The following is a 22,445-nucleotide window of genomic DNA, read 5'->3' as shown; positions in this document are numbered from 1 at the left end:
CGACTGTTTGCACGTGTGCGTGCGTGTGTTTGTGTGTCGGTTCAAATCAGGACACCACCAACAATGGAGCCTCTTCCGGTTTATCCTTTCATGCAGTTGGGATCACAGTTGCTCTCTGTCGGCAACTCTGCTGCAGCTGCTTTAATCCTCCTTCTGCTTTGGATATCTGGCCAACAATACCATGACATGGAATTGTGTAACATCTCTAATGGCATCCACACATGAAGTGTGAGTTAATGTAAGAATGACAAAATACAAATGTTGGGCAAAATATGCCACCTGGTTCCAAAGTTTCCTCTAAGATGCCCGTGTGTGCGCTGCTTTCACTATCTCAATGGAAATTGAAAAATTTCGTTGCCACATGGTTGATAGAGTGGGAAGAAAAAGATGGATAATGGCAAATATTTGTGAGTATTTCGAGACTGAGATGTGCACAGAAATTGCACCGATGGTGGTTTGCAAAAAAGATTTGTCAATTTGACCCAACTTCCTGGATGGAAGATTGAAAATCTCCCATAAAGTAGCAAAAATAATCCAATCAGTAATTTCCACTCAGATCATTTTGAGTGTTCAACCCACAAAACCAAAAAGTGAATAAATTAGACATTAAACATTACAATGAACTAAGCAGTAGTATTTCAGGTAAAAGTCTTTATTAGAATATGACCACGAAAGCAATATTCAATACTTTTTAGCACATGCAATTGTAAAAAAGCAATATAAAACTTCCATAATATCTAGCAAGGAAAACTTGTCAATACAATAAATATGTCGGTTACTTGACGAAAAAAAAAAATACACATACAGTGTGCATTTCTTTTTTTTCCTTCAGTCGAGGATCCAAGTGCAATACTACAAATCCCTGAGTTAAATAATTCATCAATTAAAATTCAAACAACTGTCGTGGAAGGGGAAATGGAAGGAATTGAGAGAAATATAACAGAGATATCATCTCATGTGTCTAATCTTAACACCTACTCACCTCTCAGTTGGTCTTGTGTTAGTGTTCAAGCTTACTGTCTACATGCACCATATATGTACAGTGTTTGCTCATGTTGGGTCATTTACTGGGCCATCATTTATGAGCTTTGTTCATTTTTCACATGATAGAAATAATTTGCCAGTTTATGGATTTGGATATGAAACGTGAGTAGTTTTACAATCAGAGTGTGGCTTCAATACAAGGCTGTGCATTTAGGCTTGAAGAATATCTCAATGAAAAAATATACAATTATTTAATAAATTATTTCTGCTAAGCCTACAAAGATTTGAAAATAGCATAATCAAAATGTATTTGAGCAACTACAAAATTAAAAGCCAAACATATGCATTGTCTTGGTATGTTTTCTCAACCAGACAAGGACATTAACATTCAATAACAAAGAAATAAACAGCACACACAAAATGGTTAGCACATTAGCTGCACTTGTACATACCGCAATCATTTTGTCCTTTCCTAGATAATAACAACAGTCAGTTAAGATTGCCACTGCCAAGGAAGTATTCATTTAGAAAATGTTGGTTGAAAAAAAATTACTGTGGTGTGGAACACCCTAGGTGGCTACAAGTTAGAGCCAAGCCAACTGAAATCAACAAGTAGTGCTTTGGCACCATTTGGGCGGTAACAAATTACGTTGAACTGAGGGGAGGAGCTATAGTGGGTTGTCGAAATAGTTAATAGAGCGCTGCCACTACCTTGGCACTTTGAGGGCATTTTTTTCAGAATCAAATCATTAAGTCAATTTTTAGATGGGTACTCTTGTAAGGGGAATTGGAAATGATATGAAACTGTGATTAAGTTTATTGTATATTTACAGTATTAACTACTAATACATCAGTCAAATCTTTTGGGATGTGTGAATGACTCATATTTTATTTTATATATTTTTTTGTGTTGTACAACCAAGTAATTCAAACATATCCTGCAATCCCCTGAAAATTAAAATGGTTTATATTTGCTTGCATTAATAGTTTAAACTGCTGGTAGTAACTGTTTATATCTTGGTAAATGAACACCTCTCTGGCAGTGTTAAATAAAATCTTGTATTATTATCTTTGCAGAGGCAAAATTTTTGATAAAAGCCCTCTCTTGGATTTCATTCAAGATGTGTACCTTTGGGAATGGTGACCTAGTGTATATTTGGATGTCATCCTGGGCATCAGGTGTGTCTCTTCATATGGAGAGCTAGGTGGTCAGAACGGGAGAAGGCTCTCTGACAGAGCACACATTCGTAGGGTTTTTGGCCCGTGTGCTTGCGGTAGTGACGTGTCAGTTCGTCAGATCGGGCGAACTTCCAGCTGCAGCCTTCCCATGAACAATGGTATGGTTTTTCCCCTAAAAACATACCCGACATGATAACAGTCAAGAAAATAACGGTGAGGTGCTCGGTAACAGAACCACTGGACTTACCCGTGTGTGTGCGGAGGTGAGCTTTGAGGTGTGAGCTCTTGGTATAGGTCTTGATGCAGCCTGGGTATTCACAACTGTGGATGGCGGGCTTCTTTTTACCGGTCGACTTTCGCCCGCGTTTCCCCTCCGTCCCACCAGGGGGCAGCTGCGGTCTTACCATCTGTTGCTGTACGGCCACACGACCCGAGGCTTGGCTGTGGGTGTAGTCGCAGAAAAGGCTAGCACTGTGGGCAAAATGGGAGGGGTAGTTGTAGTGCACAGGGTCGGAGGTCGCGGCTTGGAGTGGGATGAACCTGCCATCAGCTAAAGCCACCAAAGAAGGATGCTGTGGGGGATAATACGTATTGAAGTCCCATGACGGGACCTCACTAAGGCACCCTGTTCTGTGTCTTTCCTGGGAGAAACCAAACTCGACATGATTGGCAGCTGACGTTCGTCCTGCCGGATCATTACCGTAACCTTGATGGTACACTTGTGGCTGGAATGGTGACATAAAGTCGGCCGTGAGAGTACAGTCCATCTGCTCATAACCCATTTGGTCCTTAATCATGCCTGCCTCGTGGTACACTGTGTCTTGGTCGAGATGTTGTTGGCAGCTCTCATCACTGCGGTCCAGAGAAGGGCTGAGGTCCGGTGAGGGCACGCTCCACTCAGACAGCAGCAGCTCGATATCCCAGGAAGCCTGGCTGTCGTCGTCGAGAAGCTCCTCGCTCTTCTGCTGGGAGACATGCAGGTGCTCGAAGCCCGGAGGTGGTGATCCGCCTTCAGTCTTCCACACCTAAGATGTTTCGGCAAATTCAAAGTAAACCAACAGGAATGATAAGCAAGAACTTCATATTTGCCGACATCTGAGTGATAAGTTTGTTTCATTTTTTCATTCTTGAGATGAGTGCATGGCAAATAACTCACATCTCATCGATCATGTTTTTAGTCACTGATTAGTTGCTCTTCTTCGGGCGCTGTGGTTGCATTAAAATTAGAGGTACTCGATAGGGCCAGAGAACGATGATTTTTGCACATATCATTTTACTAATGTAACCTATACATTGACAGTAAAATTGAGGATAACAAGAAGTATTTCTGTTTTTTTTTAAAACTTTGTTTTATAAATTTGTCGTGCATGGAAAAAGAATTAATTTGTCAAATTCATTGTGGACATGTGATCAGAGCTCACATAGCAATCCAATCATCATGTGACATTCGCAAGCTGAGCTGTGATTGGTCATTATTCGAGCACGTGATTTCAATTTCAGTCCAGTTAAGTGGCAAACTGTATTTCAAAAGATCTTCATTGTACATGAAAAATAATGAGGTTATCAAAATGATCACAAAATATTAACGTGTTATTGCTGGAAATGCAGAAATAATTAAAGTAGCCCTTTAATGGAAGACTCGAAATTTACCATGAATGGAGGTCAAAGTCAGCTAGATAGACTCCAGCCCATCAGCAATATAGAAAATGGACAAACAGATGGATGGATTGTGAATTTTCCTGCCACCAACACCATGTGGTCAAATTAGAGAGCATCATATCGCAACTCATAGTAAAAACAGCTTAGTTGCAAGTGACCATGCATATGATATGTACCACAAGAAATGAATTTCATTTATTTTTAATTATGCAATTATGCTTAACATTTATTTATGTTTTGTTGTTATTCACTGGAGATTTTCAATACACTTCAGCTGAAAGACAAAGTGGGTGAGGTTAATGTGCAAGTTGGTCCATATTTGAACTCCTGAGAAGTCTTTCATGCTTCTTTTAATGGCCTTTTTATCTGCTTGGTCAGTTGACAATTATTTCTAGTGCAATCACATGTTCCACTTTAAAAAAATACTTTTCTCTCCACGAGATGTATTTTTTCCCTGGCATAAAGTATAATTAACAAATGTAGTCCAAAAAATACTTACGTTCATGTCAGAGACATCGGAGAAGGAGCTGAAGGAAGGGAGCACAGCCTTGGTGGCAGCCATCAAGCACTTGGATAGTAGTCAGCAGTAGACAGCTTTTGTTTTCTTGTCTTTTTGTTTTTTTATGCTCAATATCCTCTCAGCCTTCAGTTAAAAGACGAGTCACTCACAAGTTCCCCAAGCTGCTCATGGCCGTTACAGTTCATGTAGTGACCTGAGAAGCAGTTTGGCAAAGTTGCCCCCTTAGCACCATTCCTCTCTGCTATCTCTCCCTTCTCGCTCTTGTCTATCTCTGTCAGCTGGGACTCACACTTCAAATCTCTCTTTTTCATGTCACTTTGGACCGTTGGGTTTTCAATTGCCCACCCCCCGCCAAAAAATATATAATTTTGTATCTACCTGTTCTGTGCGTCCAAGATGATGATAATCAGAAATGAAAAGCAATTCCAGTCAACACAAATCATTCAACTTTTGAGTGAGTTCTATTGCATAACTAACTGTTAATGAAAAATAAAAACACTTTCAAAAATTATCTTCCAAGATGTTAGTAAATAAATCTATAACAAAATTTTTTTTACAACAAAAATGCTCCTTCTAGATTATTCTAATCCAGCATTCCATTGAATGATGTAAAAGATAACATTTCCTCTCAGATCCATATTTTTTTATTTTTACTTTATGTATGTAGTATTGGCGTCTTAATACTTGTCATGTCATGACACTGCGTGTCATGTCAAAGTAACCACAGAAACTATAAATATATATACAACTGGTCTTTTTGAATGATCTCGTTGTACCCACATAATTAGTAAGTCGCTGAAAAGGTCAAGTAGTATCTTTGCTATTTAGTGCTGTAGTGATGTTGTTTCTCATTCATGCAAACATCAGCAAGTACAAGATGACAGCCAATGAATGATTTGGCATACAAATGCACTGTGAAGCTTGTGCACGTTGCACACACTTAGTCTCTTCATCATCTTGAATTCTAATTTGACGTTAAATCTGCATGTACAAAGTAAACAGAGAAATATTAGGATATGACTGTGATAACAAAAGCAGCAACAATAGGTGTTATTCCACAAAACGAAACACCATTAAAGCCAGATGAGCGCGAGACTCTTGAACACAAATGACATGATCACAAATGAGTGTTTACAAAATCAAGTTCTATGTTCAAAGTGACAGCATTTTCATTTGGTCACAAAGCTCTTTTGCTTATATCACGATTCATCTGGACATTATTTACACATTTATCTCAATCCATCGTGCAATATTGCTGGTCATTTAAATTGTTCCAGTAAAGAATCTTTTTGCACATTATCCCACTGTATTTTTTTAAGAATACAACAAATAACAAACATGATAAATTAATCAATATTTAATTAGCCCCAGCAACAATAATAATAACAATAATAATATTGATAATAATAAAAATAATGACAAACACTGATGATTATGATAACTTTGAAGACACACACACGGCGAAGGTCACGTAGCTTTTGACTTCTGAGAAGACGCGTGTGTATGTAAGGTGATTATATTCTCGCTAGTATCTATCTTTTAGCAGGCAGCTGCCTCTGCACAGATAATGCATGACCATCCCATCAACGATAAAAACTCCCTCTCTTCCCCCCCGCTGACGACTGCTTCATCTTCAATAGCCAAAAATTGCGGTTGGTCGGCTCACCAAATATACGTATATTCTTTGAGCCAAAAAGAGGAGAATATTCATAAGGGCCACACAAAGAGTTTTTTCAAATAAGTCTGAGATCAATTGTGCTTTGTGTTCATATATCCCAACCAATGACTTTTCAAGGGAGGAATAACACCAATAATGGGATAGATAATACAGAGAAATGTGGTCACCTTCATGCATTCATAAAGCCTAACAGGCCCTCTAACGGCACTTTTCTCAGTATTTATAAAATATCCAAAGTATGCTACATATGCTCTCTCTCTCTCTCTCTCTCTCTCTCTCTCTCTCTCTCTCTCTCTCTCTCTCTCTCTCTCTCGTGTGTGTGTGTATGTATAAACAGCCTCTTACGGGCAATTAAAAAAAAATAAAATAATTTTTTGGACAAGTGCAAAATTTCCACAGTTTCTGCTAATGCTTGCCAGCCTGATTTTTTTTTTTTTTTTTTTTTAGTTAATGATATGCTGTTATTTGGTGCATGGATTCATCCTTAAAATTGCATGTTTGAGTCGAAACTGTCTTAAAAAAAAATACTCGTCTAGTCTAAACATGAGTTGTTGCGTGTTGTTTCTTGGTTGCTATGGATACCGAACGCCAGCTCATCCACGCCATGGACTGCTGAAATGGGTACATTTCTATGATTCGATTTTTATTCCCTACGTGTGCGCGATTTCTATGACTCGATTTTTATTCATTCTACGTGTGCGCGCGTGTTTTTCTGATACACTAAAGTGCAGCAGATGACAGCACACCCGTGTAATGTGAATGCTACGTGCAGAAGTAAAAAAATGCTCTGTTATGAAGTCATCGAGTCAACCCTGCTACTTAAGAATAGAATGTAATGAAGTACCTACAGAAGTAACAATTGAGAATGTTTATGTTTGTATTTTTTACAGTTAGTTATACCTATTATGATGACTAAATGGCACAATATTACACACCCCAAAAAATTTTTATAAACAGTATTTGTGTGCCAATTTTTTTTTTTTCCTGGAGTCAACATTAAAGTTGAAAAAAGGTCCTATTTTAACAAAGTAGTAGAAGTGAAGATCTGAAAACGCACCAAGCGTTAAATGAACCGCTTTGACCCAAAAGCCATCACAATAACGAGCTTCAAATTGAACACCGACCCAAACCGGTGCCAAAACCTTTTTAAATTCCTCTTTGTATTAAACTGCAAGTGTAGATGAGTAAGAGTGAAGTGAGTGATGTTCTGCAATAACAAAGTCATCCATCTAATCTAATATTTCCATCATTATAAAAGTATTGATTAGATGGGGGAAAAGGTGACTCAAGAAGTGGGATCCATAGATGGAGACGTCATCTCAGAGCAAATTCAGAGGAGGGCAATGGAAGCCCACAAGAGGCAGCCAGTACAGCAAGCAGACCCAGGACCTGCTGACATGTAAGATACACCAGATATGAACTGTATACAAGTCAATACAAACTATATCCATGTGATTTTATTTATGGACTCATTGTGTGCACAGCAATGATGCAAGAGTTCACACTCAGCAACCTCCAAAGAAAAAAGATCCTTGACTGTCTAAAGGGTAAGTTTTCAGGGGTGGGCAACTTAAACGGTAGAGGGGGTCTTTAATTTTTATATCAGTCTTAACGAGGAAGTCAACCCCCAAATTTTCTTTGTCATAATATGTTCTGTGCAGCGCAACCAGTTAGTGTTCTGTTTCGTTTGTGGAATATGAATTAAACAGGCAATAGGTTTTGCTGTCAACTGAAAATGACATCACAGTTGTCAAGTCTCAGGTCACAACCAATCACGGCTCAGCGGTTTTCTGAAGCTGAACTGCGTTTCCTAACCAGATGACAAAAAATGCAGTTTTAAATGAGGACAACATTTTTTTTGTAAAAATAGTCACGATTGTGATTTTTGCTACTGGTAGATTACGTTGACACAGTTACAGCACTCTCTTCTTACATTAGTGGCTGCATTGAGGAACCCGGTAATAGTGCTTCACTAAAAGCCCAATATTCCACCCACAGACGGTTCAGCCTTGCCACTGACCACTGAGCCTCCATCATCATCTTCCTCTCTTCAGCCGAAAGCCAGTCAATGCTACCCGAAACTTCTCCCGGTTCGGCCTCTGAGAAGGAGTGCCGTTTCTTGTCGTTCGGGAAACAACTATGTCCGAGAAAAGTTCTGTCCTGCTCCCACAAGTATGTTACTAGGCAAAAACTGAATTTACACAATAAGCTATAATGAAAAACAACAAAAAATTTCAATCATGGGAAATGTTCTGAAATGATTTATCTTAAAAATCCAGCATTTGAACAGCATGTGCAGACTCACTGAGACTATGTGTAGATTTTGAAGATTTTTTTTTTTTTCTGAATTGTTAACAGTGAAAAGATTAAAGCGAGGGTTCTGAATACTTTGCACACGTTCATTTTCTGCAACTCCTCTGACTCGATCTAGGAGACTTAGAAAAGGAGAAGAGGAGGCTTCAAAATATTCTGGCAACAGGACAAGAACAAGAAGAGACAGCCTCCCATAATGTTGCTGCGAATCGGAAGCCGGAAGTGGTAGAGGAGAAAGACCGCTATCAGGAAGGTCAGCACACGCATTGATCCATACAATGTTTAGCAGTAGAAGGTAGAACATGTCTGGTGGCCTTCAGAGCACTCTTAAGTTAAACTTGGACTGTGATCGCAAGATCTGGACAATTCTGGTACTTGTGTCATGAGTGGAGAAATATGAGAGGGTGACAAGTCACGGAGAGCTTAGAATATGACGCATGCTGCTGCATTCAGCTTCAGTAGGAAGACGTGGGTGACAGGCAAAAAAAATGTCTTCTGTTGTAGTTCTGGATGAGATTCAGGAACGACGACAATTCCTGGCTGACATGGCCTCGCTTGGACAGGACAAGCAGTACATCCACATCATTAACACAGAAATATCACAGGTAAATGATTTTGCTTCAATTTAAACAATGTTATTGAATGGGGGAATTGGAAACTTTCAGATCCATTTGTGATTTTCATGAATTTCTTAACTGTATTGTAGAAAATCAGGGAATTGGAGGCGCTGAATGGCAAACTTTCTCGCTCTGAGCTGAGCGTGGATTGGTTCCAAGTTTCACATTACGTTCACAAGAAAGAAATTACGATCATTCACTTGTATCCGTTTTCTTTATTTGTCTGCCTTCCAGTCTAACCATTTATTCAATCATCTGTGATTGCCATGAAAAAAAAAAGTGACAGATGTGACATGGCAGAAGCGCATCGGTTCACTGAGGAAGACCATGTTTAGAGACAATAAAATAAATGGCAGTTACGCACCAGAAAAGATTCTTTTCCCCACCTTAAGACGAAGCATACAATGCACGCACATTAAAATATAAATTAATACAAGACTTTCCAAGTTTAAAAGAGATGAAAAGGGTTGTTTTGCCATTTCTAAAACTTCAAAATGCATATGTGACATTTATCATGAAGAATATGCTCACGTAGACAGACATTGGTAACTGTCATGATTCACCGTGTTTGAAATAAATTTGGTTTGCCTCCAAATAATGTCAATAAATATTGTCACTCTGCTGCTCCATATCTTCGACATGCATAATAATAATGAAGCCCCCCCCAAAAAAAGACCGCAATGTTTTCTTTAAAAGCAGCTTGCATCGTACATAAAGTAATCTTTTGGACACTTTTGGTTACTCTTTGCCAAATGTAGAGAACCAAAACAGCCTTTATGACATTATCTGATAAAATGAGATGCCAGGGGGCCTTGAACTCAGAAGCTTTCGGCCTTGGAAACTGATTACAGGTCACTTGAGCTTTGATCAATGAGTGCCAGGTAAACAGCTCACAAGTCAGTGTAGTACCGCAGAGAGCCACTCAACAAGTGGGAGCGCTCTTAAGCACTTGAGAAGGTTGTCATTTGGACTCTTGGAGGAGGAGCTTCCGCAGTGGCAGTCGGTGTGGCACTTCACAAGAGCCTGAAAACACTTCAAACCTGTTTGTGTGGATCAACTGTTGTCTTTTTGAGGACTTTTTCCTGATTCTCCTTTCTGACTCAGCCTCTTCAGGACCTTTATAGGTTTGAACTTTGCCCCTTTTTTCTTCTGCTGATCTCCATCCGACTCCTTGTGGAAGTCTGATGAAGGGGGGGATTGACACAATCAGTGACAAATAATATAAGACAGAATTAAGTCATCTTAATGAGGAAAAAACGACTGAATGAATATTTGTGGTCAAACTGAAAATGGATAAATTTTTGTTTTGTTTTGTTTCGTTGATGAAATATTTTAGTGTATCCACAAAAGCACAACGACAACACGCAAACCACACAAGAAGGCCTTATTTCCTCAAAAATTTGGAGCAAAGACAACATGCCTACATGACAAATAGTGTCTGTAAAAAGTGTAGTAGAACAAAAATTCCAGTCGGTGTCAAAGGTCAACATGACGATATTCCATACGAGTGCGCAACACATCGAGCAGGTGTGCGATCCTACCTTTTTTCTTCAGCACGGCTTCCATAAACTTATCCTCCTCTTCCTCCCTGTGAGAAATGTGTTGTTAGAGTTGACAATGGCAGCATGTCATAAACTGGCGGCTCCCGAACAGGACAAAATGTCGAAGGTAAAGAAGTGTCAAAGAATTTTGCAAAACACTTCTGTCATAAACAACAGGATTACCTTTGCCTGTCCTGATCCATGCTGTTGACTATTTGGTTGCGTTGTTCAATGATGGTAACCAGCTCCGCCATCAGTTGTTGCTCACGGCTCTTGTCCTCCTCAGTCCACTCTTTCTCTGAAGGGGAGGGGCAGGATGACTCATTTAGCTTTTTTTTTTTATGCTTGTAAACGACACAGCATTGATAACTTGTAAAATACATTTTTTAAAAAAGGCGAGTCTGTTCTTGCAAAAAGTAGTGATTGAATGAGCAATTGATTTCTCTCCACATGTGAATGTTGGGCATGGTACAACTGCATAGTACTCGTATTCACCTCATGGCTATGATATTAATACACACAATAGGCACTTCCTGTGCCTCCACAGAGGAAGGATGCAATCACGCTCAGATGGAGCAGATGAGCTTCGCACAGCTTTGAAACAGAAACAGCTGGAGATCAATGCTTCCTTGACCCCCCCCGAACTAACCTGGTTTGTTGAGCAGACACCTCAGCTCATACTCCACATCGGCCTGTCTCTCCTCCAGGTTCTGCTGTTTCGCCCTGTGACGAGAATTAAACACAGAGGGTCACACTTCAAGGATATAATTAGACTTGATATCAAGTAGGTTGGTGACTTATGGGCTTTGAATAATATTGTATTCAGTAATTGACCAGTAACTGATATTATTCCTGGCTGCTTAAAATAACAAAGGCATGTCATATTTATTAACATTTCAACTGAATTTAGTTTTCATTGTATGAATGGGGAAAAAAAAAAACATTGCACCAATTACACAGCTCTGTCTGAAGCAGCAAAGATTTTGTGGACTTTTTGAGGTTACAAAATTGTAACACTTGCATCTTGCTGCATTCTGATACTTACGTGTAGACCAGCTCGGCTTCACGGCGGACTAACTGATGTTTCTCATGAATGAGTGTGAACCAGTCAACCAAGAGGTGCTCCTCATCCTCATCTGAAAGCACAGATAGTCACCTATAAACATCTATGGAATTGTGGACAAAGTTGACCTGTGAACCTTTGAATTCATGTTTTCAACTCTTCAACGTTTCAGTATTTTCTGCGTGAGGAGGAGATGGGTGACAAAATTCACAACGGGTGTTTTTTTTTTTGTTTTTTTTTTACATTTTCCCAAGACATCTCGTTTTTGTTTTTTATTTATATATATTATTTATTCTTTCCTTTTTTCTTTTACTCTCAGTCTCTTTTCATCTCTGTTGCAACCTGTTGATGACACTAAGCTAAGCGGCCACTTCCCTCTGAGAACATCCTGTTTAGGTCTCAACTCTTGCAATGGCTGTTGACCAATTGTTAGGCTTCGTCTTAGTCTCATGATCTTAGCATGAAAATAGCATGATGAAGAGCAAATATATTATTGCCTGTTTTTGTGACAAATGGAACATATGTGGCACGTTCCTTTGCACAGTCTCAGGACAAATTGTTTTCAAATGAAACAAAGAGGCAAGAGGTAGTCTAGTTTCATACCATTGGGGTTGTCTCTGAGTTTCTTCTCCAGCTCCACGCCTCTTAGCTCCAGCTCATCGAGCCGTATTTCCAGTTGACTCATCTCCCCGTGGATGTTTTCCACTGGGATGTACTGGTCTGACTGCACCTGATCAGTATTTGCATGGGGGAAAACCACTGACTGTGAGTGGCAGTTTTGAAATATTCTTAAAAAAAAAAAAAAAATCAATATTGTTGTACCTTGCGTTTGATAAGCGGGAAGCCATGACCAGGGGCTGGGGGTCTGGAAGGACGAGGACCTTTTGGGGGCTTGCTTTTGGATTTTCCATGGGAGGGAGAAACTTTCTTGTTGAATGGATTTTCCTTACAAAAGCGCTAAAAAAAAAAAAAGATCATTAGTCTTGATGAATGTTTTGTATTTGTAAATGATTTTGTTACCTTGTGCAAAGGTGTAGCCCCTGAGGCTAATGGGCTGGGAGTGGTTGTGGGTCGTGGTGGAGGGGATCCTGCCTCTTTGGTCTCGTTGCTGCGACTGACCTGCGGGGTGGCAGGCGCCGAGCTCGCATTTGACTGCGCGGGGGACTCAAAGGGGCTTGGGCAAGAATGAGGCAGACGCTCAGTGGAAGAGGAGGACGAAGGCGAGGCGGTAGATGGCGAACAGATGGAAGGCTCTGAGACGCTTTTGGTGAAACTGAGCTCCTGGTCACTGCCTCCACCGGGGGCCGAACGGAGTTGGGAAGAGCTGTGGTCGGAGCCAGAAGACAGACTCTCCACACTGAGAGCTGGAGAGCAAGAAGATTGCTGAGAATGTGGATGAACTGAGAGGTTACAAGAAAGAAGAAGAAACCAAGGAAGCAGAAGTAAAACAGGTTTGAATATAGATGGAATAGAATGGAAAGATTATGGGGGGGGGGGGTAAAAAGACAAAACATCTGTCAAGTGATTTCACTCGTCTTTTGAGGAAATTTGACAGTCAGTGTCCCATGACAGTTGCCAAAACATCATTTAGCCAGAATAATTAGAAAAAGAATGCAAAAATCACCAAGCTTCACCAACGAGGTAATGACAGTGAGTGAAATCATCATCTCATATGTTCATGTTACATTATTATATTCTAACCTTGATGAGCAGCGGGTGGCTGCGGTGCACGAGGTGCCGGCCGTTTCTTGCTTTTGGAACTTGCCGGGCTCGTGGAGCGGGAGGAGTTTCCTGTGCTAGGGGGTGTTTCCGCACCGGCCCCGTCAGCCGCCTGTGTGATGCTGTACCACGGATGACTCCCCGCCAGCGCTGTTGGAATGGCGCTGCCTTCCTCTTCGTCCTTGGCCTCGTTCTTTTCATCCTCATCCTCCTCAAAGGGGTTGGGGGGTAAAGTGGGCGAACTGGACCTGGTGCTGTCCTCTTTAAGAGAACACACAGAGCCTGTGTTGGGGGGTGTCGCCAGTCCCGCGGGGGGTGGGGGAGGGGGTTTCTTCTTCTTGGTTTCTGATTGGACCAAGGCAAGCCAGGGTGGATCTTTGGGTTTATGGACACTGGACAAGCTGGACAAGTGAGACAGACACATGGAGGCATCACAGAGGGGAAAGACCACACAACAATGGGACGAAGTGCTCGACATTGAATATGATGTCGCTCAAACAGGAAAAACAAGTGATGATGAGGTCACAGAAACGAAGAAAAGGAAGTGCGTTCGAAAGAAACTCGCATACCTTCTTGGAGACTGGGATCTCTCTCTCGGTTTCGGAGGGGTGGGTGGCTTCTGCTGCTCACCTGCAATTGCAGAAGAAATGATTAAAGAAGCACTCAGTGTCACCTCTCAATCATTTTTATTGCAATGTTGGTCACGCACCAGCTGCTTGGCTGTCGGCCGTTCGGGGTAGCTTCATCCGTGGGGATGGGCGGGGCGGAGGGCTGGGATCCGCAACCCGACGAGGTGCTGGCACGGGTCTGGCAACAGCTTCGCTTTGATTGACAGGTTGAGAGGGGAGGTCCCCATTAGCCTCATTGCCAGTTAGCGTATCTTCTACCACGGCTTGCTCATGATCTTCCTCGTCGCTCTCGTCAAAAGGATTAGGAGGAGAAGGGGGGCGGTGTTTCTGTTCTGCTTGTCCGCTATGATTAAGCAAATCTGTGTCTTCCAAGGGGGCCTCATTGTTTGTTGATGCAGGGGTGACTATGACAGTCACTTTAGCTGGTACGTCAGTGTCATTTACTTTCCTCACAGGGGATGGAGTCTTTCGCTGGTTCATCTCAGAAGCTGCGATGTGGGGAGTCTTGCTGCGACCCATCCTCACCGACTGGACTGCAATGGGGTTCTTGCTAAGATCCGGCCGGCCATTTTGGTTTGCCGAAGCTTGCCTTGAAAGGTGGTGTGTGCAAACCAAAGCCCCACAATCATTTCCCACTTTATAAGATCCAGGTAGCAAAGTGCTACGACACTCAGTGCATCTGAAAAGATAGGCAGAGGAAAAGGCTATGATCCACAACAGCTATCAACAGCTGATACATGAGACTTGTCTCGTGTCCAATTGATTTATCAGCACGCATGTGACCGTTTTGTTCAAATATTTTTGTTGCCATTCAGGACATCAACCAGACATTTTTACACTACACCAGAAAAGCAGGACATGTTTGGACGAGTTCTGTGTGGAAGAGTCCTAATCGTAATTTCATCATACCTTTGGTATGATATTGACTAGAGATAGTGAGACAGTCCTCTTGTTCAAATATTAGTGACACCTAGCCTCCCAAATTTTGACAGACACTAAAAATCCAGAAGACTGGACGGTGGCTCCATATGTATTTCTATTTTCACTTATGAGGTGTAATTTTTTGTTTAGCTGGGTGAATTAAAAGTAATTCAGAAGAACACAAGTTTATATTTTCCATTTTTTTTGGTTAATGCCCCGCCCTACTTTTAGGCTAATCTGACCCCAAAACAAAAAGAAGATTTATTAGCGGTGAAGTAAAATAAGAGTTCAAATAATCAAAAGTCCATTCATTCTGTAACCCACATTTATAGTTTGGTGATGTGTCTCCTGAATTCATTTCACTCAAAGCATCTTAGTGCTCACCTGAAGCAGTTTCGATGATACAGCTTGCCGTCCACCAAAAAGCGTTGCACCAAATGGACGTGTTGCTGACAGGCAGTGCAGGTGCTGCTGAGTGTGGTGCGCTTCGCCACTTCTAGACCCGTTACCTTCGCCTGGCCCGGCTAAAGCGAGCAACCGGAATGTTTTGCGCAGGCAGAGGACAAGGGGGGAGATGTCAGGGGAAGAAGGGGGATGCAGAGTAATGGAGGGGAAGATCAAACATGAAGTCAGGATTTGAGGATGTGGATTCTCCTTTTCGTTTACTTCATTACAACTACTTCCTGCAACATCTACTACTTCATCCAAGAGAATTCTCATTTGGAATGTCCAAAAAGTCAAAAAAAAAAACACAACTTGACTTGGTGAATTTTCAAACATCCTTTCAAAGTTAGGAACTACACTGAGTGTAAGTTGAAAATCAGTTCAAAACAAAATCACACAGCATGGGTTAGCACGATAAATTTACATGATGGAGGTCAGATTTACAGAATTATTTGAAGGTTTTTAGATCGGGGTTGAGGAGATTAGTGGTTAGGAGCGTGGCACACTGTGTTAGGGAAGCACAAGACTAATACTATGAACAAGAGCGGGTTAAAAAAACTGACCTATCTGTTTTACTTTCATCTCTTAGCCCCCCACCACTCATCTTACTGCCTAGGCTCAGGAACAGAGAATGGAGGGGGGTTCAGATTTGGGGAGGGGGACGTACAGGAAGAGGGAGTGGAATGGTTTTCCACCTGAAGAAATGATCACGCCAGCACATGGGAGTGTGGGATGGAGAAACGGCATGCCACAAAGAAGAAAGACAGGATACAGAGACTATCTTTATAGACTACTACTGTTGTTGTTCTCATGGAGAAGAGGAAAACATCAAATACCATGAAAGGATTGATTATTTTTTTTTTTTACAGAGTTATTACACAAAACAATATTTCAAAGCTTACTGTACGTATTTATCGACTAAATGACACCGATGATCTGAAATGCATGCAGTTTTAGAGGAAATATTAATTAGCCTCTGAAATCCCAATCATCACATGCATGGGGAGAACTCCCATTTGTATGTCTAAACATGTTTGCACATGTTCTTACCTCAGATTCAACCTCTTTGCCCTCTAGTGGAGTTGGAGGTCTTTTGGTAACTGGCTCATTTTGATTAACGGAACCCAGCCTCTTCATGCAAGGAGGATTTGCTGTAGGGAGTCGATATTCAGCTCATTATACCGTCATTTAATGCTTTATTGTTCTGTCACACACAGAACGACAACAATTATTTCTTTTAACGTTCCGTGTACTAACCTTGAGATTTGTTATTGAAGAAGTTGTAGTACTGAGAAACATAGGTGATGACACTGAGCCTGTCCGGAACTTTCATGGATACCATGTCTTCTGGGTCCAACAGCGCAGGTATCCCGAGCTGTGCCTCGGCCACCTCAAAGGCCTATGTTAAAGCCAAAAGAAGAACATGACTAACATAAGTCTCTCATTTGTCTTGAGCAAAGATTTGTAATCATCCATGGCAGTGGGGCTTCAAACGGGTCATGGAAACAATCACGCACGCAAGCAGTAAATACTTTGGACTTAAAACCTACTTCACAAAGCATTGGTGTGTTACGCCACCATCAGCAGGTCATAAAAGAGTGTTTTGTTCCTTGCCTGCAAGCTGTCCTACCGTAGAAATTACAGGCTAGCTCCTGTTACGTAACATTACAGACATTATTCTAGGTAAGCGTACGCTCTACAGTACATACACAAACTACATATAAGGAAGCGTACAATGATTAAAAATAAAAAAGAAAATAAAAAAGACTGATTTCACAGTAACGTCTCAGGTATTTAATTTTGAGAAAGTAACCCTCTAACCAATAAAATTGTATGTAAGAGCAAAAATACGACAGTCTTATGAAAAGGTTGACGATAAACTATTTGCTGACAACATTCATTGGGGAAAATAACTAGGCAGGAGTTCATGAAAACTTAAATAGTGGGCTCCTTGTTTCCAGTCTTAAATGACTTACTCATGCTTTAGCCTTAGGGATATAGTAATGAACGACATGCTTTCACTTATTATTCAGCAGATTTTGCTTCTGATTCTTTGGCAAACGTCTTCACTTTCTGAGGGCAAAAAAAAAAAAACGGTGCCTGGCGGCAACAAAGCCCTGCCAAAATTGAGCTCATACAGTGAGGAGACTCCCAACCATATTCTTGGTTTACTGACAAGAGTGAAAACTCTAAACAAGAGAAAAATGTTGAAGGTTTGTGCTGGTTTCATCCTTAGCGGCAATGTACAAACAGGTATTTCCGGTTCATAGCATTAAGGAATAGGAATTTGCATTTATTAGCCCGTGTCCAATTTTAGTTATCGAAATACTTGTCAAAAGTAACAGATAACTTTATCACAGAAGGAATAAACTTACCAGTCGGTTGTTCTCATAGACGTCATCTTTGGACAGCGAGCCAAAGTCTCTGCAACCAGATACATACAAAACATCAGTTTGTCAGAAAATGTAGAACTGGGCCAATTTACCACAAGAAAAATGCCTTCAGCACTCAGCTAGGGTGTAGTGTACAGTACTTGTTGGCCTACTTTTGTTAAGAACCTCCCAAAATGGTTGTCTGAGGCCTGCCAAGTAGTTAAGCTTTTTAACTATTAAAGTTTGCAACTACAATAATCCACGATGGAAAAAAAAGACAAAGGGGAAAAAGAGGCAGTGGTGGTGCTATGATGGTTACAAAGGTCCAGAAGCTAGGAAGTCTCATCAGTAAACATCCTGCTTTACTGAAGTGGAAAATATCTCAAGTGTTCCTGGATGAACGTGTGCTTGTCCGCTCGTCTGCAAAGGCATGTTGGAAAGAACGTACAAGTTTAAATAACACTCAAGTGGGAAAAACAAAGAAAGGGGGGGCTTGCAGAGACTGTTTAGGTGGAAATCCCAGGACGGCCAAACCTCAGGAAATAGCACACATAAGTGACATGTGTTCGCTTGAAACTGCTGGCCACTGATCAGCAGCTTCCAATTTAAAGGCTAGTCTTGATGAATCTTTTTCAAGCACACATTATTGCTGTGCTATATCTGTTGGGGATAATTTTGGAGTGTCTTTGAACCGACACGCCTTCACACAGATGACGAATTGTGAACCCAGTCCACCATGACAGTGCTTATTTCCAGAGTTTATTTTGGGCAAATGGACAACTGTGGATGAGTGTTTGTACGTGCATGCGTGCGATCCACTATCTAGATCTGTATTAAAATTGATTTTCAGTATATTTCTTTGGGGTCCATCCCAAGCTTGCTACAGATCTTAATGACAATTTTTTCCCACATAGTCTTTCTTGATGACAGTTGAAACTGAAAATTAAATAAGAAATTAGCGGTGCAACGATTAATCAAAAACTAATTAATTATCCAATAATGGACAATATCTTGATTTTCTATTCATAGTAGACCTTGTTAAACTAATTAATTATCCAATAAAGGACAATATCTTGATTTTCTATTCATAGTAGACCTTGTTCAATTTTTTAAATATTTGGAATTTTGACGTCCATACAGTAAATATTCGCCAATTTTTGTAGTCCTCCACGAAAGCAAGTTTTTTCGTGTTGAATCAAAATGTAACTTTTGCAAACATCTGCTTTTACTTTGGAAAACAAGGCTCAACATAGCTGCCTATTATCTGGCATGTGAATCATAAGCAAATGAATCATATTATATGTTTGCGGGATTTCTGTATGGCCAGTTTGAAATAAAATTGACAGTGAACTTGTAATGATGTTAAAAAATTAAATTAAATTAATGTATTTTTTTAACCCGCTCATCGACACAATAAATCAACGGATTAATCGATTATTAAAATAATCGTTAGTTGTAAACTTGCATCCCTAAAAGAATTATATACTGTGTATATCTATAGTCGTGCCAGAAGAATTGTCAAACTTCCATTGACATTAATTCAACCATTAATGGCCATGTTTGTACAAAGCAATGTATATATGTATAAGCACGTATTTACAATTTAGACTAAGTGTGGACTACATAATAACCTAAATGAATTCAAACTTGTGCACCCAATTCTTACTTTATGAATTGATATATACATATTATACAACATCTATTATATAACACGTTTTATCCCGATTTCGCCCATCCTCAGAGCCCCCCCAAAGTACTTGTGTCCATGATGAACAAAAACTTTTTAAACACAACTGCCTACCTCTGTGAGAAAACAGCGGCAGCGGACACTCACTACAATAGATACCACGCATATTAGAGAAGTAAATCCAGTTTGACAGGCAGAGGCCTTGGCTGCAGATTACCCTGACAGGCTGTCTGTCTGGATCAGACCGACTGCGGCTACTGTACACACTGGGGGCTGAACAGGGAACCATGCTGGGACACAAATGGAAGAAGAGACAGAACTGAAAAGCTGACTAGTGAGGGCTTATAAACTGCACGAGTTGCACTGCTGTGCAGAGTTCAGATATTCTATGCTTCATTAATTTAGTCATCCAGGGGATGTTTGCTTGGTTTACTCATTTTGTGGACTACAGAAGGAAGAAACTTCCTTCCAATCACATTCCCCTTAGAAGATAGGCGAGGAACTACTGCGGACTCCTTTCTCAACTGGTAAATAGGCTGCATTGCACCACATCTTTCACCTTACACGTCACCTACTCTACGCTACCATGTGGATTAGTGCTGTCCTGATCTGATCATCTGATCAGAAATCGGGGCCAATCAGGTAATTCAGCTAATTCTAATAGGGTGAAAAACATTCGACCCCCCCCCCCCCCCCCCACACACACACACACACACAATTTTTAAAGGTTATAAAGCCAAAAATTATTCTTGTGGAACAAAAATATTGCCAAATCAAACAGCAACAACTCAGTTTTATACTAAACAATGCGACAATGTGGTGTTGTGGGAAAAAAAAGGCAGATAATATGCCCACACTGGTGCTAGGAACTAGATTCTACAAAAGTTTAACTTCTTAAGACCATCTATTTGTTTATATACGACCCAAAAAAGTACCCTGCGTGTTAACTAGCAATACTGGGACGGAGTTGATTGACAAATGGAAACAGGAGCTGTATTCAATGCGGCCATGCGTGATCAAGTATTCTCATCGAGCGGCACCCGATAACTCCGATGACATGGCTCTGCGACAGACAGGCGACAAACTCCAATTATTTATATCGTTAATTTGATTTATACACACACAATTTGCACAGCACACAAGGCATCTGTAAAACTGAAATGTATGGTGAAGCTTTAAGTGTTGCTGTGTGTACTAAAGATTTCTGGAGTAAAAATTGTGAATCTGTAATAGGTGTGTTGTTTATGTACTTGCTGAAATAAATCAAAATCAAATCAAAGTTCAGAGGTGTAGGCTTTGATTCGGCTCCAGCATTCCTGTGTGGAGTTTGCATGTTCTCCCCATACATGCATGGGTTTCCTCCCACATTCCTAAACCATGCACGGTTGGCCGATTGACCACTCCAGTGTGATTGTGGATAGTTGTTGGTTTGAAGCATACCCTGCGATTGGGTGAGGCCCAGTTTGGGGTGTACCCTGCCTAACGCCCAAAGACTGCTGAGAAGGACCTCAGCATGCCCACAACTCTCTGAGGATCGGCGGTTAGAAAAATGAATGAATGAATGAATGAATGAATGAATGAATTGAAAATCTGGGATTATATCACAGGTTGTTGTGACCTGCTCATCAATGAATTTTTAAAAAATGAGCTTTTTGTCCATGGTTTAAAAAAAGTTTTTTAATTGCAGACTTTTTCTATTTACATTTTTGAGATGTCTGTACAATTTGGTCTTTACACCCCTGCTCAGGTTTTACAAAACTAAATTTTATGATTTTTTTTTTACACGTTTTTACGTCAGTTCCAGCTTGCAATTAGACTTCTGACTTAAGGGAATTCTGAATGGTATCCTTTCATTGTATTGAATTTCCACAACCACTGAAACATGTACTTACATCAACTCTGGCCTGAAGCGATGTATGATGGCACAAAAAGCCAGGCCATCCCGAAAGGACGTCGACATGTCTTTGATTTCCACATCGTGATAGTTTTCACACTGTATCCGACACCACTCTTGAAGAGCCTTCAGAGATCCCATCATCGTGCCGAAGTGTCCCAGGGGATTCGCCCCGGGGCGACGGAAGCGGTGATACTTCCCTTTTAAACACCAATGCGATGCTGCGTGAACGAGCCAAATATTAGCCAACTTTTTGTGACCAAAAGTTGCATTGTAATCCCCAAATTATCTGACCTTTGAGGTCATACCGACAGTGATGATATTGTCACTGGATCTTAGATTCAAGCAAAGATAGAAGAACAACACAGCTGATATTGCAAGTTGCTTGCTCCGAGCTTACCAGCAGCAAAGTTCTTAGAGCAGTCAACTTTGCTAGCAAGCTAGCAGTGTCCTAGATTGATTTTTTTTTTTAAATCACGATTTTGCAGCAAGACTGGAGAATGATAATACCGTTCCAATCCAATCAGAGGTAACAGTTTCCTCCTTGCACTGAGGTGTGACCCCAACACGCTTTTTTTCTTCCTTTTTTCTTTTTCCCCACTGTATCGCTCAGTGGCGGTTATCGCGGTGCGTGAAAAGAAAAATCCATTGTTATTGCCACGAAACGTTGTTAAAACTCTCCACCGTCAATCGCAGAAGCTTGTGACCGATGCCAACCCATCCTCGCTTGCTTGGATTGAAGCGTTGACAACCATCTAACCTCCACAATGTCACAGTGGAGTGTGTTTGATTCAGCGCCGCACCCCACCGGGGGCGCTACAGAGAAAAAAAAGAGAATCCCGCGGTATTACAAAAACACGCGAGATCTTCTTGCCGAGGATTCCGAAACATGGCAGCGGCGTAGTCGTGTATCAGTATGTGACATTGACATTTGACATAAACGTGCACTTTTCTATTTTTACTCTTATGTATTGCCTTCTCTGTATGTTATCACGTTTTACGCGTTACAGTTGAACACGAAAGGATGTGAACACATTTCTACTTAAAATAGGTTGGAAAGAAAACGTAATAGTCATAATTGAATCAAAATAAAGCTTTATGAATGTTGAGCTCATGTCGCTGGGTAAGCACAAACGTTTCAGCTAGCATGTAGACCTCAAACTGAGATGCTAGCCTAAGAATACTAAAATGGGCTGAGTCAGCTTTGTTTGCACCGCAGTTTTTT

General features: G+C 40.8%; 3 protein-coding genes across 6 annotated transcripts; 1 reads left to right on the top strand and 2 right to left on the bottom strand.

The window, feature by feature from the left end:
* Positions 1–652: 652 nt before the first annotated feature.
* Positions 653–4,588, bottom strand: klf1 (Kruppel like factor 1 (erythroid)). 2 transcript variants are annotated; one of them, XM_085912311.1, is made up of 3 exons: positions 4,322–4,588; positions 2,411–3,188; positions 653–2,335 (listed from the first exon to the last, which is right to left on the bottom strand). In XM_085912311.1, exons 1-3 carry the CDS (start codon positions 4,382–4,384, stop codon positions 2,160–2,162), a joined length of 1,017 nt encoding a protein of 338 aa, XP_085768437.1. In that variant the 5' UTR covers positions 4,385–4,588; the 3' UTR covers positions 653–2,159. The 2 variants fall into 2 exon arrangements, with proteins under 2 accessions (XP_085768437.1, XP_085768438.1); XM_085912312.1 differs by having other exon boundaries at positions 2,411–3,125.
* Positions 4,589–6,495: 1,907 nt separating this feature from the next.
* Positions 6,496–9,371, top strand: c5h22orf23 (chromosome 5 C22orf23 homolog). The gene is made up of 7 exons (XM_085912800.1): positions 6,496–6,641; positions 7,279–7,419; positions 7,505–7,567; positions 8,019–8,192; positions 8,452–8,586; positions 8,838–8,938; positions 9,040–9,371. Exons 2-7 carry the CDS (start codon positions 7,326–7,328, stop codon positions 9,187–9,189), a joined length of 717 nt encoding a protein of 238 aa, XP_085768926.1. The 5' UTR covers positions 6,496–6,641; positions 7,279–7,325; the 3' UTR covers positions 9,190–9,371.
* micall1a (MICAL-like 1a) lies at positions 9,152–22,020 on the bottom strand. Of its 3 annotated transcripts, none has more exons than XM_085912797.1 (17): positions 21,621–22,020; positions 21,219–21,441; positions 17,643–17,691; positions 16,525–16,666; positions 16,318–16,418; positions 15,208–15,347; positions 13,983–14,581; positions 13,843–13,903; positions 13,256–13,674; positions 12,575–12,954; positions 12,377–12,511; positions 12,158–12,284; positions 11,537–11,627; positions 11,141–11,214; positions 10,675–10,789; positions 10,492–10,538; positions 9,152–10,131 (listed from the first exon to the last, which is right to left on the bottom strand). In XM_085912797.1, the coding sequence occupies exons 2-17, from the start codon at positions 21,362–21,364 to the stop codon at positions 10,004–10,006; spliced, it is 2,754 nt and encodes a 917-aa protein (XP_085768923.1). In that variant the 5' UTR covers positions 21,365–21,441; positions 21,621–22,020; the 3' UTR covers positions 9,152–10,003. The 3 variants fall into 3 exon arrangements, with proteins under 3 accessions (XP_085768923.1, XP_085768924.1, XP_085768925.1); XM_085912798.1 differs by having other exon boundaries at positions 21,731–22,020; XM_085912799.1 differs by having other exon boundaries at positions 12,575–12,918; positions 21,219–22,020.
* Positions 22,021–22,445: the final 425 nt, after the last annotated feature.

The sequence above is a fragment of the Syngnathus leptorhynchus genome, chromosome 5 (assembly GCF_054491065.1).
Source record: "Syngnathus leptorhynchus isolate UIUO chromosome 5, UIUO_Slep, whole genome shotgun sequence".
Lineage (NCBI taxonomy): Eukaryota > Metazoa > Chordata > Actinopteri > Syngnathiformes > Syngnathidae > Syngnathus > Syngnathus leptorhynchus.
The sequence above is the reverse complement of the archived record's forward strand: the minus strand, read 5'-3'. Positions and strand labels throughout refer to the sequence as shown.

Bases quoted from the DNA above. Each gene is read 5' to 3' on its own strand.
- klf1 (XM_085912311.1), bottom strand. From the start codon at position 4,384: ATGGCTGCCACCAAGGCTGTGCTCCCTTCCTTCAGCTCCTTCTCCGAT. The intron at 3,189-4,321 runs GTAAGTATTTTT...GAAACATCTTAG, and splicing joins CCGATGTCTCTGACATGAAC to GTGTGGAAGACTGAAGGCGG. The intron at 2,336-2,410 runs GTAAGTCCAGTG...GTATGTTTTTAG, and splicing joins TCACCTCCGCACACACACGG to GGGAAAAACCATACCATTGT.
- c5h22orf23 (XM_085912800.1), top strand. From the start codon at position 7,326: ATGGAGACGTCATCTCAGAGCAAATTCAGAGGAGGGCAATGGAAGCCC. The intron at 8,587-8,837 runs GTCAGCACACGC...CTTCTGTTGTAG, and splicing joins GAAAGACCGCTATCAGGAAG to TTCTGGATGAGATTCAGGAA. The intron at 8,939-9,039 runs GTAAATGATTTT...ACTGTATTGTAG, and splicing joins TTAACACAGAAATATCACAG to AAAATCAGGGAATTGGAGGC.
- micall1a (XM_085912797.1), bottom strand. From the start codon at position 21,364: ATGATGGGATCTCTGAAGGCTCTTCAAGAGTGGTGTCGGATACAGTGT. The intron at 11,628-12,157 runs GTATGAAACTAG...CTGTGCTTTCAG, and splicing joins ACTCAGAGACAACCCCAATG to ATGAGGATGAGGAGCACCTC. The intron at 11,215-11,536 runs GTAAGTATCAGA...TTCTCGTCACAG, and splicing joins GAAGCCGAGCTGGTCTACAC to GGCGAAACAGCAGAACCTGG.